The sequence below is a fragment of the Panthera leo genome, chromosome C1, assembly GCF_018350215.1.
Source record: "Panthera leo isolate Ple1 chromosome C1, P.leo_Ple1_pat1.1, whole genome shotgun sequence".
NCBI classification, from domain to species: domain Eukaryota; kingdom Metazoa; phylum Chordata; class Mammalia; order Carnivora; family Felidae; genus Panthera; species Panthera leo.
The window spans coordinates 168419573-168435804 of NC_056686.1; the positions used below are offsets into that span (position 1 = coordinate 168419573).

Here is a 16232-nt window from a genome sequence, read left to right on the forward strand (position 1 = left end):
CATCTACCAGTTTTCTTTCCTCTATTCTCTTTCTCCTCCTTCCTAATCTCTATTCTGCTGGCAGAATCATCTTTAATAAGCCAGAGTACAATGCTATGATAAAAAATTTACACCCACTTTGGATTAATGCATGATGAGTAAACTCCTGAGTGTGGCCTCATCCATAATCTGGATTTAAACTTCCTCTAGTGCACGTTGTTGGGAGCCTTTTCAGAAGCCATTTGGACCTCTTTCCCCCCTCCCTAATAGAAGCCAGATTTGGTTAAGGTATTTTCAGACTTCAGGAAAAAGGAGTCCTACTTCCAGCCCATGCAAAGGGTCTGAATATTTAAAAGACTGACTGCTCCAGGTTGGTCACACATAATAAGACAATCACACTGACCAGAAGAGATGTTAATCCTTGCTCAGTACTAAAGCACGTTAGATCTCTCACACATACACACATTTCCCCATCCCATTTGATTTGAACGAAGAAGGACCCAGTCCGCTGAACCATTTTATGATGATGGAAAAGATCAAATTTATGATGAAGTCAAAACTGAGGAAGTCAAAGCAAATTAATGAAATAATTCCAAAGATATTATGGGTACAACACACATGCTGAACTGAATGATAGGTAGTAGTATCCACATCAAACTTCTGGATATTAAATCAACGAAACAAAATAATTATATTAAGTTTACCAATAAGTTTATTCAACTTTTAATTGTTTCATCCTAATATCAATTTCAAACTTTTCTTCTACCAATCTTTGAAAATCGTCAGTGAAAAGGGATGATAGATTTGCATTGTTTCTTTTCCTTACAAATCACTTCTAAGTAAGCCAAAAGCCACAAAGGTGAAAGATTAACTTCTCACTACAATTTTATTTCAGTTCAGAAATTCCTCTTGAATTTTTCATGGTAGTTTCTTTTGAACTGCCATTGTAACAGATGCCTTTTGGAGTGGCTGACCTTCCTAAAAATATGTGGTTGAGTTTTTTGTTTGCTTGCTTGTTTTTGTTTTTGTTTACTTTTTGTAAGGAACTTCCTTCTACTGTAATCTGTCAAGTCAGAGGTGAGGGCATCAAGTCTGATTTATATTGTGAAACCCATCTCCATGGTTACAGCTGAGCAAAACCACATCACTCTGAATCCCTTCCCAAGGAATTTATAAATGGGACTAGGAGAACCCAAATACATTCCGACTTTGTCTCCTGAATAGGTTTATTATGCAATACTCTTCAGCAATTTAAATTTACTACAAGTTTGCACTGTATGTTAGTGACGTGACATAGAAATGAAATCAGACAAACTGGGGTTATGATTTTTGACAGCATCAACTCTCCTTTTCAGCCCACCCCCCATGGGAGAAATAAGAGACTCAAAGGAAACAAAGGAATTTGGTCACCAAATTCAAAAAGTTGAAAAGGATTTTGCTAACCTTCTTTCTATTAACTTTAGCATTGGCCAATTTCTTTTTCCTCAGCAAAAACCTAAGCACTTTTCTTATTTTAGGCAATGAAGTTAAGCTACTGGCTTCCCAAAATTCATCTAAACCTGCAGTTACATGCTTAGTTTTGACCTAACCAGCAGGGGTCAGAGTCAGAACAAAAACCACCTAATGAAGGATTCCATGGGAAGACAAACATTTAAGTGAGCAAAAACCAACTGCTTGCGAATCTGCAGAAATAATGTGTAAATAATAAACATCTCAATGAATATATCAAAAAGTATGCAGCTCCTCTTGAAATGATTCCTAATAATTTTTAAAGTGTGAAAAAGGGGGTCTAAAGAGAAAATACTGATATTCTAATAAAAATAACACAATAAAAAAAGAAAACAAAATAAGTTATAATCCCGGACCTGACTGTGGTAGGTTATGGAAGCACATAAAAAAGCTTTAGCTATCATAGGTAGTTTCCTCAGTTTGACCTAAGAACAAATACAGCTTATTTTGCTTCCTTAAGTATTATTTTTTAGTGGCAAAATTATACTGTGAAAATGACTTACTTGTTACGTCAGTCTTTATTCCTGCCGTCCTCAACAGTGGTTCAACCTTCTCATAATAGACCTGGGTAGCTTCTTTTTTGTGGCTTTGGGGGTTAAGAATTATTTTTAATGACTTTGGTCTATTTGCAAAACCTAAGAGGAAAACATAAAGACAAAGGTATTTTTTCTTTCCCTTTAAAAACGTACACTAAGTCCAATTAGAATGTTATTCACCTATTTAAATAGCATTTTCTGTTTTTATTTGAAATTCTTATAAGAGTTTTCCCAAACATGGCATGATTTTAAAACATTTACATTTCCCTAGCAGTTAAATAGGTATATCCCTCTTAAATCATGAGTTATAACAACCCATTTATGAAGGAAAATGTGGATGAAAGCAACTTTGTGAATATTATTAGGCAATGTACACTGATCAATCACAGATAATATATCAAATGCCCGTTAGTATTTATTTCTGAGGGAAAAAAGCAATAGGCTGCAAAGAACAGAAAGTTTCACTTCCTCTCCTAAGATAAATATGCTCATTATTGGAATTGGGCACTCCAGTGACCCCAGGGCTGGAATTGGGCACCCCAGTGACCTGTGGATGAGCCCAGGGTGGAGCAGAGTACACAGGGCTGGGTCAGGGTGAGCACCCAGTGCAATGCATGCTGGGACCTAAAAAGAGGATTAGGTCGAAGTTCAAGCCTGAAAAGGGGCCAGGGGAGAAAGGACTCTTCCCCTGAGAATTGGGAAAGAAAGCCTCTCAGTGGGGATTCGATGAGAGCACTGCCTCACAGTTGGGGCTGAGATTTGATACTACAATTTTCTGGGCTTGCAAGATGCTTATCACTTAGACCCAGTTGGAGCAGGTGCAAAGAAAATTTTCTGTTAGGAAGTGCAGGAGGGACAGAGGAGCCAGAACACTACAGATCACTTCTTCCAAGGTAAGCTGCTGTCATAAGACCACGTTTCAAGGCTAAGAAAGCAGTTACTAGCATCTGCTCTTAATAAAACCATTCCTAAAGCCAAATGGAAAAGTCCATTACACCAAAGTCAGTTTTTTTGCACTTGAAGACAATATTTCATTTCTCATCATATTTGATAGAAGGAAATCTTTCAACAGCACATACTGTTTTGAATTCAGGGAGAGTATTAGATGAGGAAGAGGTAGGACCATGCTGAACTGCCTACATTCTCTGTAATTGTCCCTGTGCTTATTATTTTGCTAAGAGGCCATTGTCAATCTCATCGTCAAGTCTTAAAATCTCAAAACTATGTTCAATTCCTTCCATTTTTGTTATTTGTTTTTCTTTTTTGTTTTTGGTGTGGTTTTGTTTTTGTTTTTTTTCCCGCTTCTGATTCCTACATTCCTACAAACCAGTGCCCAGATCCAGATCCACGAGATGGTGACTATTTGCTTCCACGCCTTCTGGCCTTCCTAGTTGTTGCCCTCTGGCTTCTCTGCGGCTGCTCCAGGGACAACTCACTGTCCTTCCCGTTCCCCTGAGTCCCCCACATTATACCTCCATCAGGCCTGTACCTGTCAAAAGCTGCTATGGCTCCTCACTGCGTGTGGGCAAGCCTGAACCCCTTAACATGTCGTTCAGAGCACTTCTCCAACCAACTCCAACCTATCCTCTCCTTTCCCTCTCCCATGTATTCCAGAAACATTTATTGAGCATTTGTGCTGACTACCAGAGCAAAGTGATTAAGATGTGGTTTGTGTTTAAAGGAGAAAGATAAATCCAGAAAATAGAAACCCCACAAAACAAAATAGAATCATTAACAGAAAGGCACCAATAACCATGGGAGTGTATGAGAAGAGGGTGGTTAATTCTTATCAGGGATCCAGGAAAGGCTTTCTGGAGAAGGGAGTATTCGAATGGGGCTTTTGGCTCCCGTGGATTTTCACTACTTAGAATTCCCTCCTTCCTCATACCTCATCCTCTCCCCTAACAAAACAGCAGGAGCGAGGCCAGAGAAGAAATTCTAAGCAGAGACCAGCACGAAACTCAGTAAGTGCAGAGGTTTTTCTGTTCCATTTCAGCTGCCTCATCATGCTCTGGCACCACTGAATTTTACCTGCCGAATACCAGGTATGTCAGGCTTCGTTCAGACAATTTCTTCCCTTCCACTCCACCTTATCACCATTTCTGTGACAATTTTGTCACTTTTTTTTTTTTTTAAGTAGGCTCCATGCCCAGCATGGGGCTCGAACTCCTAACCCTCAGATGAAGACTCGGCATGCTCTACGAACTGAGCCAGCCAGGCATCCCAAATTCTGCCACTTTTTAAAAGCTTACCTCAGGCGCGCCTGGGTGGCTCAGTCAGTTAAGCGGCCGACTTCGGCTCAGGTCATGATCTCGCGGTCCGTGAGTTCAAGCCCCGCGTCGGGCTCTGTGCTGACAGCTCAGAGCCTGGAGCCTGTTTCAGATTCTGTGTCTCCCTCTCTCTGACCCTCCCCCATTCACATCCTGTCTCTGTCTCAAAAATAAATAAATGATAAAAAAAAAAAAAAAAAAGCTTACCTCAAACACCATTTTCCCACTAAAGCCTTTCCTAATCACCAACAGAATTCACCTCTGTGGCTCCTCATTCCCACTTTATTCTGTGTGCCTCTATTAACTACTTTTCGTTACATTTACACACACAAAACACAATGAAAAACCCCAAATCTCAGAACTCCTATTGCCAAACCTGGGCCAACATGAAATGGAGTAAAGACTATATCATACTAAGGAGGAGAAGGAAAAACTCTGTCTTATAGAATGACAACTACTAAACAAGGAAGAAATTACAGAGTTAGAAAACTCACTGTGTTTACCACCCAGCTTTATTAAAGGCAAGACTCAGCAATGGATAGTAAAACCATCAGTGACAGCCAGTTGGGGAACAAAATATTTACTTACTGTTAAACTCTGTCCCTCTTTATTGTTGTCATTACAAAGAGTTAAAAGGGACATTTACAGTGGGGAAATCTAGCAGACACCTCCTTAGTCAAGTAATCAAAGTTAACCATACCCTTAAGGTACAAAAGGATACATAAGCGTTGTAATACCTTGTGATATGTAATTCACAACACCAAGGACACAGCACTCCTGTGGTGCATAATGTGGCTCCAACAATGATAGAACACTCAGATGAACTCTAGTTGAGGGGCGTTCTCAACATAACTGCCTTAAACTCTCAAAAAATGTCAGTATCGTGAGAACAAAGAAAGTTGAAGACGTGTTCCAGATTAAAGGAGACTAAAGAGAGGAGAAATAAATGCAATTCTGGATCAGGTAAAACAAAAACAAAAACAAAAACCTGCTATAAAGGATAAGACTGCTGTCTTTTAACCAGGAAGGACAAAGCAGTTAAAGCTAGGGCTCACTTTCATTAAAACGTGACAAGGACAAGAAACTTGTTCTACACCTCAGAGGCCAAGACTCAGATTAAATTTATCTTGCCCTGTATTTTTATCGAAAGACCCTGCTTCATTTCTCAGGCCCAGCATGCAGTGTCTAGGTACTAAATGTCAGTCATCAAATGTTATAAAAACCAACTTTTATTTCCCCCTCTTTCTATATCATGACTGAGGTAATAGAAGATTTTGGAAATAAGAAACAGTCATTTGGGGCTTATGAGGATAAGGACATTGTAGTTGAAGGTTTATAGCCTTATAAATATACATATACTATATAAATATAGAGTATGCTATATGTCCGATTCGACCTTTGTGAAACAATCCCCTTAGTCAGGAAAGAGGCTAAAACTATTAAGATTTTCTTAAAAGGTTTAAACAAAGGGGTGCCAGGGTGGCTCAGTCAGTTAAACGTCAGACTCTTGGTTTTGGCTCAGTTCATGATCTCATGGTTTGTAAGATCATGCCCTCCATTGGGCTCTGCGCTGACAATGTGGAGTCTGCTTGGGATACTGTCTCTTTTTCTCTCTCTGCCCCTCTCCCACTCATGCTCTCTCAAAATAAATAAGCAAGCTTAAAAAAAAAGATTTAAACAAATTAATTTTATTCTTAAGCCCCAGTTTACAACAATAGCAATAGAAACTAAATAAATTAAGCAGAATGTTCCATTCCTTAGACACCCTGATAAATTGCAGTCTTTTTAAACATAAAACAACAAAGCCAATTTTTCACCAGAGCATGTACTCATTTTTCTCATTTATCTTTTCCTTTCGGGTGCACTTAATATGATGATTATGAAGCTAGAGTCTAAGTATATAAAAATTAGGTAGCAATTTGATACCTATTTAGAGATCAGAAGGGGGGATTTCTATTGAATAAAGCAGGATTTTTAAAAGATTTTCTTAATTAGGTGGAATAAAGAGAGATAATTAAAAAGTCTCCAACCTCTTTGCTCTCAGGCTCCCTCCTCAAGCTTCTCTCTACTTTATTCAGCTCCTTCAACACACCATGCTCCCTCTACCACAGTGCCCTTTCACCCACTCTGCCTTGTCTGCCCACCTATGCTTGCTGCTACTGTGCTTAATTAACCTGTACTCTTTGTTTTGATCTCGCCTTAGTCATCACTTCCTTGGGAAGGACTTCCATGAACCCCTTGGTTTTGTGACGTTAGCTAGGTCATTTCCCCCTTATCATTTGTTCTTACAGGTCCCTACACTTTCCAATCTTGATTCTTTTAGCATTATAATTTTATACCTATTATTTGTTCTCAGACCTTAGACTAGAAACTCTGGGGTTTTTCTCCATATCCTATCTCCTTAGTGCGAGGCATATAATAGATGATCACATATTTGATGAATGAATAAAAGGGCAGTGTTAACCTTTAGCCATATGGATAGTAATGGCATCCATTCATTTACCCACAAATAACTGCATGCGTACTATTTGCCAGACAGGATTCTGGAAGCTGAGGCTCTATCAGTGAACAAAGTTTCTGCCTTCACGAAGCTTCCATTTTAATGGTAAGGGACGGAAATAATAAGAGAATTTAGAGTATGTCAAGCGGTAATAAGTTCTCAGGATAAAATGAAACCCCAAAATGGGAAAGGAGGAGGACAAGGTAGAAGAAATGACTTTCTGGCCAGGGAAAATCATATCACTCCCAGCCTTGTAGGCACTGACAAGGACTTTGACTTTTGTTCTGAGCGAGAAGAAAAGCATGGTGATTTGTGAACAGCATAGCAACATAACCCTGCATGTTAAACGGATCACCCGAGCTGCTCTGTGGAAAGCAGACACTGTAGGTACAAGGACAGACAAAGTAAGAACAGGTGGGAAATGACTGTGTTTGGATGAAGTGGAGATTCTAAGAAAAGTTAGATTCCAGACACATTTTAAAGGTAGAACTGACAGGATTTTGTTTACTCTTTAGGTGCGTTATGTGAAAGAGAATAGTCAAAGAGTAGTCAAATGTGTGGGTAAGGGGAAAGTGAAAACACAAGAAGGATTAAGAATTAATGAAAACGTGGTATAATCAATTAACTGTAGTCTCGGGATAGGGGTTGAATAATTTTAGGAGTTGGGAGAGTAGATCAAGTGAGGTAGAAAGACAGAAGCCAATAGCCACATGCAGGGTAGCATGTTTGAAAGTGAGACTGAGTTACTGGTAATGACAATAATAAAACCTGATGAACTTCATATTCATCAGAATCATCTGAAGGGCTACTTAAACACAGATTTCTGGTTCCCAGGCACAAGAGTTCTAGACTCAGTCATCTGGGATCTGAGAATTTATTAATAAGCCCCCAGGTGACACTGATGATGTTGGGTCCAGAGATCACACTTTGAGAAGCACTGCTCTAAAAGTATGATTACAGGAGGTGGATGAAGTGTAGATCAAGATCTTTGAAGGAAAGGAAAGCTAAAAACTGAAAGAAAATCTATAAAAACACATAAAATTAGGGGTGCCTGGGTGGCTCAGTCACTTAAGCATCTGACTTGAGCTTAGGTCATGATCTCGTGGTTCTTGGGTTCGAGCCCCACATCAGGCTCTTTGCTGACAGCCTGGATCCTGGATCCTGTTTCAGATTCTCTGTCTCCCTCTCTCTGCCCCTCCTCTGCTCGTGTTGTCTCTGTCTCAAAAATAAATAAACATTTAACAAAATTAAAAAAAAAACACTAAAACTATTGCAGCTATAATGTTGGAGAGAATGACAGTAAGACAGAAGCTAATATCTTCAAGGAGTAAGAAAAACAAACGAGTAGTCTGCACAGGACGATAACAAGCTAAGCTAGTGACATTTAATGGACTGAGCTTCAATACTGAGGATTTTTTTTTTTTTAACATTTTTTATGTTTTTTAAGAGACAGAGCATGAGCGGAGGAGACACAGAAAGAGAGGGAAACAGAATCCTAAGTAGGCTCCAGGCTCCAAGATGCCAGCACAGAGCCTGATGTGGGGCTCAAAATACGAACTGCAAGATCATAACCTGAGCTGAAGTCGGACACTTAACCAACTGAGCCACCCAGATGCCCCGTCAATACTGAGGATTTTTAAAGAAGGAGAGAAAATGGTCTCAAAATAGCAGTGAGATGCAAGACAGATATGGAGACATTGACAACACCTCCAGGACCAGTGGTCTGAAATGCAAGATGGAGAAAACAGCCACCACTTGAGGGCTACAAGAGAAGCTATAAATAAACTCCTGGGAGAGCTGGGTCTCTCTACTAAAGTAAGAAGGTAAGGGAAATTTGGGGGAAAGTGGTTGACAATATAGGAGATTTTGCTCACGATGGACTATTCGTTCCACAGGGCAGAACAGTGTCTGGAGCGAAGCAGAGGGGGACTATGCCAGGGTGGAGGGTATATAGAGCTTTAGACAAATGGCAACCCAACTGATGAAGGGCCTTGGGGAGTAACACGGCATGAGAGAAATAAGAATTGTTTGCAGCAGTTGGGATTGGAGAGTGGAGCATGAGGAGTGGGGTCTTGCCCCAAGCACACAGAGCTCTAAGAATTTATCCTCCCTCCAGCCAATGCCAAAGCTGGGGGAGGAGAGATGTTGCCTGGAGCCAGAAGAGCTACAAAGTCTCTGTCCCTCTCAGTAGACCAACCAGTGTTTGAATCTAAACCCAAGTCTGTCTGAGGCACTAGGTTATGCTCTTCACACAGTGATCTCAGTGCAAATGTTCTATATTTGAGAATCACATGGTCAGCTGTCTCCTGTACAAACATTTTCATGGTAAAAACTTCAAAATCTCTGTTTTCAGCTCATTCCTTAACAGCCAGTTCCCCTTCTGGATGACAACCACTAGCATCACTTTGAGAATCCTTCCAGAAATATTCTATGTAAAAAAATAATAATATAGCAAAAAAAAATTCTCTGCATATATAAAAATGCATGTGTATGTTCTATAACTTTTTACATAGATGGAGCATCCCTACCCACTATCCTGGATCTTGATTTTTTTCCATTTACCATATTTTGGAGATGACTTCATATCACTACATAAAGGATCATTCTCACTTTATTTAAAGCTGACTAGTACTTTGGATGAACCTCAATTTAATTAACTAGTTCCCTGGCAATGTGTATTTAAGTTGTTTCCAATTTTCCTTTACTGCAACCAATACTACAATGAATATCATTTTGCATCTATTTGCATGGAACTACAGGACAAATTTCTAGAATTACTGGATCAAGGGGCATGCACCCTTGAGAGTTTATCCTATTGCCTAATTACTTGCTGTTGAAACAATTTAGAGTTGTAACCCCCACCCTCCCTGCCAGTAAGTGGGTGTTAGAATCAAAGTCAGTGATTTAAAAAAAATTTTTTTAATCTTTATTTATTTTTGAGAGGGAGAGAGAGTGAGTGGGGGAGGAACAGAGAGAGGGAGACAGAATCTGAAGCAGGCTTCAGGCTCCGAGCTGTCAGCACAGAGCCAGATGCAGAGCTCAAACTCACAAACTGTGACATCATGACCTGAGCTAAAGTCAGACGCTTAACCGACTGAGCCACCCAGGCACCCCAAAGTCAATGATTTTAAATCTTAGCTCTCCCACTTACCAACTGTGTGACTTTGGGTTATTTGTCTAATTCTCTATTTTTCAATTTCCTGATCTGTAATATGAGGACAATAAGAGTACTTCCTACAAAAGGTAATTGTGATGGTTAATAAGCAAATTTAAGTGCTTAGAAAGTACATGGCACATAGTCAGCAATTTATTACTACCAATTTATACTCCACCAGGAACAGTGACTATTTTCTTATACCCTTATAAACCCAAAATATCTTCAAACTTTTTGATCTTCTACAGTATAAGAGAAATATTGTATCTCATGCTAATTTCAATTTACATTTCTCTTTATGAGAGAGGCTGAGAAATAAAATATCTAAGATACTTTTATTTTTCTGTTAACTGTCAGTTTATAGCATTAGCTAATTCATATTGCCTTTGCCATATTACCATAAGATTAATCTTTTGTTTGTTACATGAGTTACAAATACTTTTCTGTGTCATTGCCTTTAATTTTTAATCATGCCATTTTTTTCTGTTTGAGAAAGATCTTTATTTTTTCTGACAGTTTTAATTTTATGCACCTATTGTTAAATTTATCATTTTTATGGTTTCTGAGTTTTGTCATATTTAATAGTTTCCTTTTGTGATCCAAGAAAACACTATATTTTTCTTCTAATAATTTTATGGTCTTTATTTCATATTTTTACTTAATCCTATCTAAAATTTCTCTTAATAGAGGTATAAAATTGGAATTTGACTTCACTTTTTTTGCCAGATGACTATTCACCAGTCCCAACATCATTCATTCATTGGATAATCTTTCCTTAAAGATTTCAAATGCCACCTTCAGATAAATTTCTGAATGTGCTTGGATTTCTTCTGATCCATTTAATCTGAAGTCTACTGATCAATTCATATGTCAGTACCATAATGTTTCTAATATTATAGTTTTGAAATGACTTAATATTTGGGAGGGTTGTCTCTTTTTTATTACTTTTAAGAATTTTCATGTTTATTTTGGCTTATCTTTGCACATGAATTTTTTATGTTTATTTTTGTGAGAGAAAGAGACAAAGTGTGAGTGGGAGGGCAGAGAAAGAGGGAGACACAGAATCCAAAGCAGGCTATAGGCTCTGAGCTGTCTGACAGAGCCTGATGCAGGGCTCAAACCCACAAGCGTTGAGATCATGACCAGAGTCAAAGTCAGACACTTAACCCACTGAGCCACCCAGGTGCCCCTACACATGATCTTTAAAATCAGTTTGTCCAGCGTAAAAAAAATTCTACTGGAATTTTATTGGGATTAAATAATAATTGTACAAAAACATGGTATGCTTTTCCATATTAAGTCTCCTGTGTCCCTCAGTACCATGTTAAACATTTTTCAGCTAAATACTATTCTAGTATTTTTTTTTATCTAGATTTATCTGAACTATTTTTATCTAGATTTATCTGAACTATTCTAGATTTTTTTTTATCTTTTCTTTTACTGTCAATATGCTCCCAATTTCTTCCCAACTATTTACCACATCTATCAAAACTATTAATTTCTACACCTAACGTATTTTTTAATTTTCTCATTGTTCATCACAGACATTTCCTTTATTCTTTTGGATTTTCCAGGCTAAAACTCATTTCATCTGCAAATAATGGTAATCTGACTTTCTCTTTTCCAACTGTTACTCACATTTATTTTCTTCTCTAGTCTACTTGCATTGGTCGGCTCCCCCAGAAGAATATGACTAATAGTGCTGATAAAAGATACTCTTGTCAGTTCTAGAATTGAACTGAGAATACCTCAAAAGTTTCTCCATGGAACCTTTAAAATGAGATATGTATTTATCATGTTGACAACATATCCATCTATTTTTATTAAGAGTTGCTTGGTACTCATAAATAGACCAATCTATAATTTTCCTTTTTTGGATCTGCATCATCAGATGTTGGTATATATTTCATGCAAACTCTGTAAACAAAATCTGGGAGTTTTCCTTCTTTTTCTATGCCCTACAATAGTTTAAATAGTATTGAAGTTTTCTGTTCCTTAAAGGCATGGTAGATATTTCTGTGAAAATATCAGAGTCAGTGTTGTTTGTTTGTCCTTTAGGAGTACAAAAAAATTATTGCCTCAGTGGTAATTGGTCTGTTTAAATTTTCTATGTCTTCTAGAGTCAGTTTGGCCATTTTTATTTTCCTAGACAATAGGCTTATTCACTTCATCCTACTCCTAGGATTGCCCAGGTTGCCCACTGGGTTTAGACACAGTCTTCTTACTGAGCAGTAGTAGCTACACTATTTCCCCTTGATAATTAGAACTGATCACCTTTGGCAGCATAGCAGTTTCATTATTATTTTTTCCATTTGTTGCTCACATTTTTCCACTTGTTGGTTCAATAACGTAGTCAACTAATTCTCAATGTCCAATTCAATTGAACCATTGTCACATTCCCATGTGAAAGAAAGTATTCTTCTCTCCTACTAACACCCCTAAAGCAGCAGAGTTCAGGGTTGTAGGGGCAGGAAATAAAAATCTTATGAGGGGGTCATTGGAGGTGAAGTTAAGAGATAATACTTTTATCTTCACTTCTTGGTTCATAGACCCATGTATTTGGTTTATAGAACAGAAACTACTTTAATTTCCCAAAATTTTGTCTCCTGGGTAGAACACAATGTAATACAACAGGAAACATGGTAAGACCAACAAATCCCATAGTTGTCAGCCAATTGCCTCACTTCTTTTAATACAAATGAGTCCCTTGATCAAAAGCAGCACAGAATGTAAATTCATGGAACAAGGTATTTAGTAGGGTCCCAGATGGTAGTGTTGTCAGTAACATGGTGGATAGGAAATTCAAATCCATACCTAAAGTAAACATTCATAGCAGTGAGGCCTAACCACTGACTTTCCAAAGTGGAGGGATTCCAATGTAATCAACCTGCCACCAAATTGTTGACTGGTTGCTCTAAGATACAGAGCCATCTTTAGACTCAAGGCTGATCTGTTTACAGGTAGAATACTCAGCAATAATGGGAGTCAAACCAGGCTTGGTGAACACAAGTACTGGCTGTTATTTCCCCCATCTCTGCATGAAGGCCACTTTGTGTATGTGCTCATTGTGCAAGCCTTAGGGTTGCTCTGAAAAGATGCTGACTTACATCTGTAGAATGGGGTAACCTGCTTGCCTAATTATCTCCTCTTTTGAAATAAATGCTCTTTGGTGAGCATTTACATAAAACACAAATCTCATATTCTGTCCTTATTCTGTGAAAACCAACCATATACGTCTGCCTCCTACATCCTTGTCACCAAACTTCTAATTGTTTCCTCCAAGTTCTTGAAGCTCTTAACCATTGTCCATGCATTAAGATGGATCTATCCCTCTGGCCATCACTCCTTAATAACTAGTATCAATTGTCTGAAGTTCTGGCCACCACAAGAATTTTCTTTCCCTATCTTTTAGTAACACTCGAGTGGGGCTGTATGCTTCAGTGGCTAATTACTATTGTATCATGAAGATACCCATTTATTTCCTTTAGTTTACTAGTCCTAGAAAACATCTCACGATGCCACATATGTGGGAGCAAGAAAAATAAAGCAATGCAGTAACAGTTGTAGGTCACCAGCATATTCAATTTACTAGACCCTTCTCCTCTAGCCATTTCATCATATTATCTGTATAAAACAGCTTTTTATTTAAAATAGAGTATTTTATGTTTTATACAACTTAACTCTAATACAGATGTCTAATAGACATCTCAAAGTTAACATATTCAAAACTGAAATTCTGATTTTCCCTACCAAACGGGGTCAGTCTATCTACCCATAGTCTTCCCTATTTCACTAAATAAGAATTTCCTCTTTCCACATGCTCCAGTCAGAAACTTTACTCTGAAAATTGGTAATTACAAATAACTAGTTATGAATTTATCCTGCCTCTTTAGTAAGTACTGCATTTATGAGTAATCAAATAGTACCAGTAGGAGAAGCAACATCCCTTTTTATAAAATAATAAGACTAATTTAGAAATAATGATTAAGCATAAAAATTTTCATCGATCTACCTTTATTTAAACAATTAGTTCAGGCACAGATGATAAGTGAAAACTATGAAGTAAAATATTTATTGAAAACTATTCTCCCTGGTCCATGAGTATTACCCAACAATTATCTACTGGTTTCAAATAGAAATGTTATAATGGAGAGATCAAGCCATCATCCCTTTGATTCAGGGATCAATCTTAGCCTTGGGGAAATCTTATCCACATTAATCGTGAGATAGTCAGACATTGCATATCACCTGAGATAATGAAATATGAAGTACCTAGTACCACTCATGAAGTATTCTTGCCCAATATGAACCTAATTAAGCCTTTATATTAGAAATACAGTTTTCAAGAGAAGGAATAGAAGAACATGTTAAATGACACTACCAAGAAGCAATCAGACAGTGGTACAACACTACTGCTCAAAGGGTGGTCTTCAGAAGGACAACCCAGAATCACCCAGCAGTTCAGTAGAAAGGCCCATACCAGAGACTCACTGAGTCAGAATTTCTGGCAGTGGGGACCAGTAATCCATATTCCATAAGGAATACATAATTATTCCTTATGTAGGAAATCTACAGTACAACCTAAATATATCTACATGACAACCTCATCTCTTCCATAAATCAATGTCAGAATTTAAAAAATGAAGAGGGGAATGTTTAGTATTATAGTTTAAATATACAGTGAAACTTGGTTTGCAAGCATAATTCATTCCAGAAACATGCTTGTAATCCAAAGCACTTGTATATCAAAGTGAATTTCAACAACCATTGGCTCAGTTGTGATCATGTGACAGTGTCATGTACTACTCATATTGCAAGACATTGCTCATTTATCAGGTTAAAACGTATTAGAAATGTTTGCTTGTTATGCAGAACACTCACAGAACAAGTTACTCACAATCCAAGGTTTTACTGTGTCTAATTTGACGAATGATCCTTGATTGAATACTAGTTAGTACAAATCAGCTATAAAAGACATTTTGGAAAACATGGGGAAAATTTCTGTATGGACCAGGTATTCAATGATAATAAGAAACTATTGTTCATTCTTTTGGTAGGGTAATGATATTTGGTTACTTGCAAAACGCTTTTTTTTTTTTTTTTAGAGATGCATGCTAAAGTATTTCAGAGAGAAATGTCATGATGTATGTAGTTTAAAACGTACTAACAGAATAAAATGTTAACACAAATATGGAAAAAATGCTAGGAACTGTAGAATCTAGGTGTTAGCAATATAGGTGCCCAGTTTTTTAGGTGTTCTATATTATTTGACATTTTCCCTAATAGGATAAAAAGATCTTGTTGCCATCATTGGCTTTTTCTCTCTTAATATCCCTCCCCCATACCTATAATGTCAATAAATCCAGACAGCTCTATCTCAAAAAACAAATCCAAAGTTTAATCAACCACTTCCCACCCCCTCTCTTGCTCCTGCTCTGATTTAAGTCACTAACTTTTGCCTGGATTATACCAATTTCCACTTAACTGGTCTCCTGCCTCCATCCTTTTCCCCCACTCACAGAGTCTGCTCTCCACTTAGCAGCCAGAATATTCACTCTCAAAGTTTTAGCACATCACTCCTTTGCTTAAAACTCCCCAATGGCCCTCATTTTTCTCAACAAAAGTAAAAAAAAAAAAAACATACAAAGCTTGCCAAGACCCTTCATGCTCTACCCCCCAAACATGTCTGTGACCTCATTTCCCACACTTAACTCCCTCTGTACATGACTTTCTTGCTCAACCTTTTATGCATACTGCTCCCTCTGGTTGGACCATTTTTCCCTCATATATCCATATGGCTCCCTTTCCCATTACTTTCAGCCATCTTCTAGAACTAGACATAGCATTAGTTAGTTTTGAAAGGCAGCCTCAATGGTCTTATCTGGGCTTGGACTCAGAGTGCTGTTCTCTCTGTCACGGCACTTGTGATTCATCATCTCACAAGAGAAAGGAAAATGCAAAGAAGTAGCTGGCTAAAGAAATGGCATCAGTGAGTGATGATGAAGTCAAGACAAAGAGTGCCAAATGATTTAGCAAAACTCTTTGCCATAGAAATAACTAGAACAATAATAAAAGCATTTGCAGACCTTGAAAACTATGTTAGGAAGGTATGAAAGAGGAAAAAGTTAAGTTTTAAGAAATTTAATTTATTGAAAAACAAATAGGAGACAGTTTAATTTTTTCATGACATGACAGACATGTACATTCTAGTCCTCTTGAAACAATAAACGTTTCCACGTAATACGGAAACGTAGTACACTATAAAGACTTACATAAAATCACTA

The 16232-nt window shown here is 37.8% G+C and overlaps 1 protein-coding gene across 1 annotated transcript in view; it reads right to left on the minus strand.

Annotated features, from left to right (window-relative positions):
- Positions 1–16232, minus strand: part of CERKL (ceramide kinase like) — a 105086-nt gene that overhangs the window by 27837 nt on the left and 61017 nt on the right. Inside the window, exon 3 of the mRNA XM_042949311.1 lies at positions 1992–2123. Within this exon, the coding sequence (XP_042805245.1) occupies positions 1992–2123 (132 nt within the window). The remainder of the gene's footprint in view (positions 1–1991; positions 2124–16232) is intronic.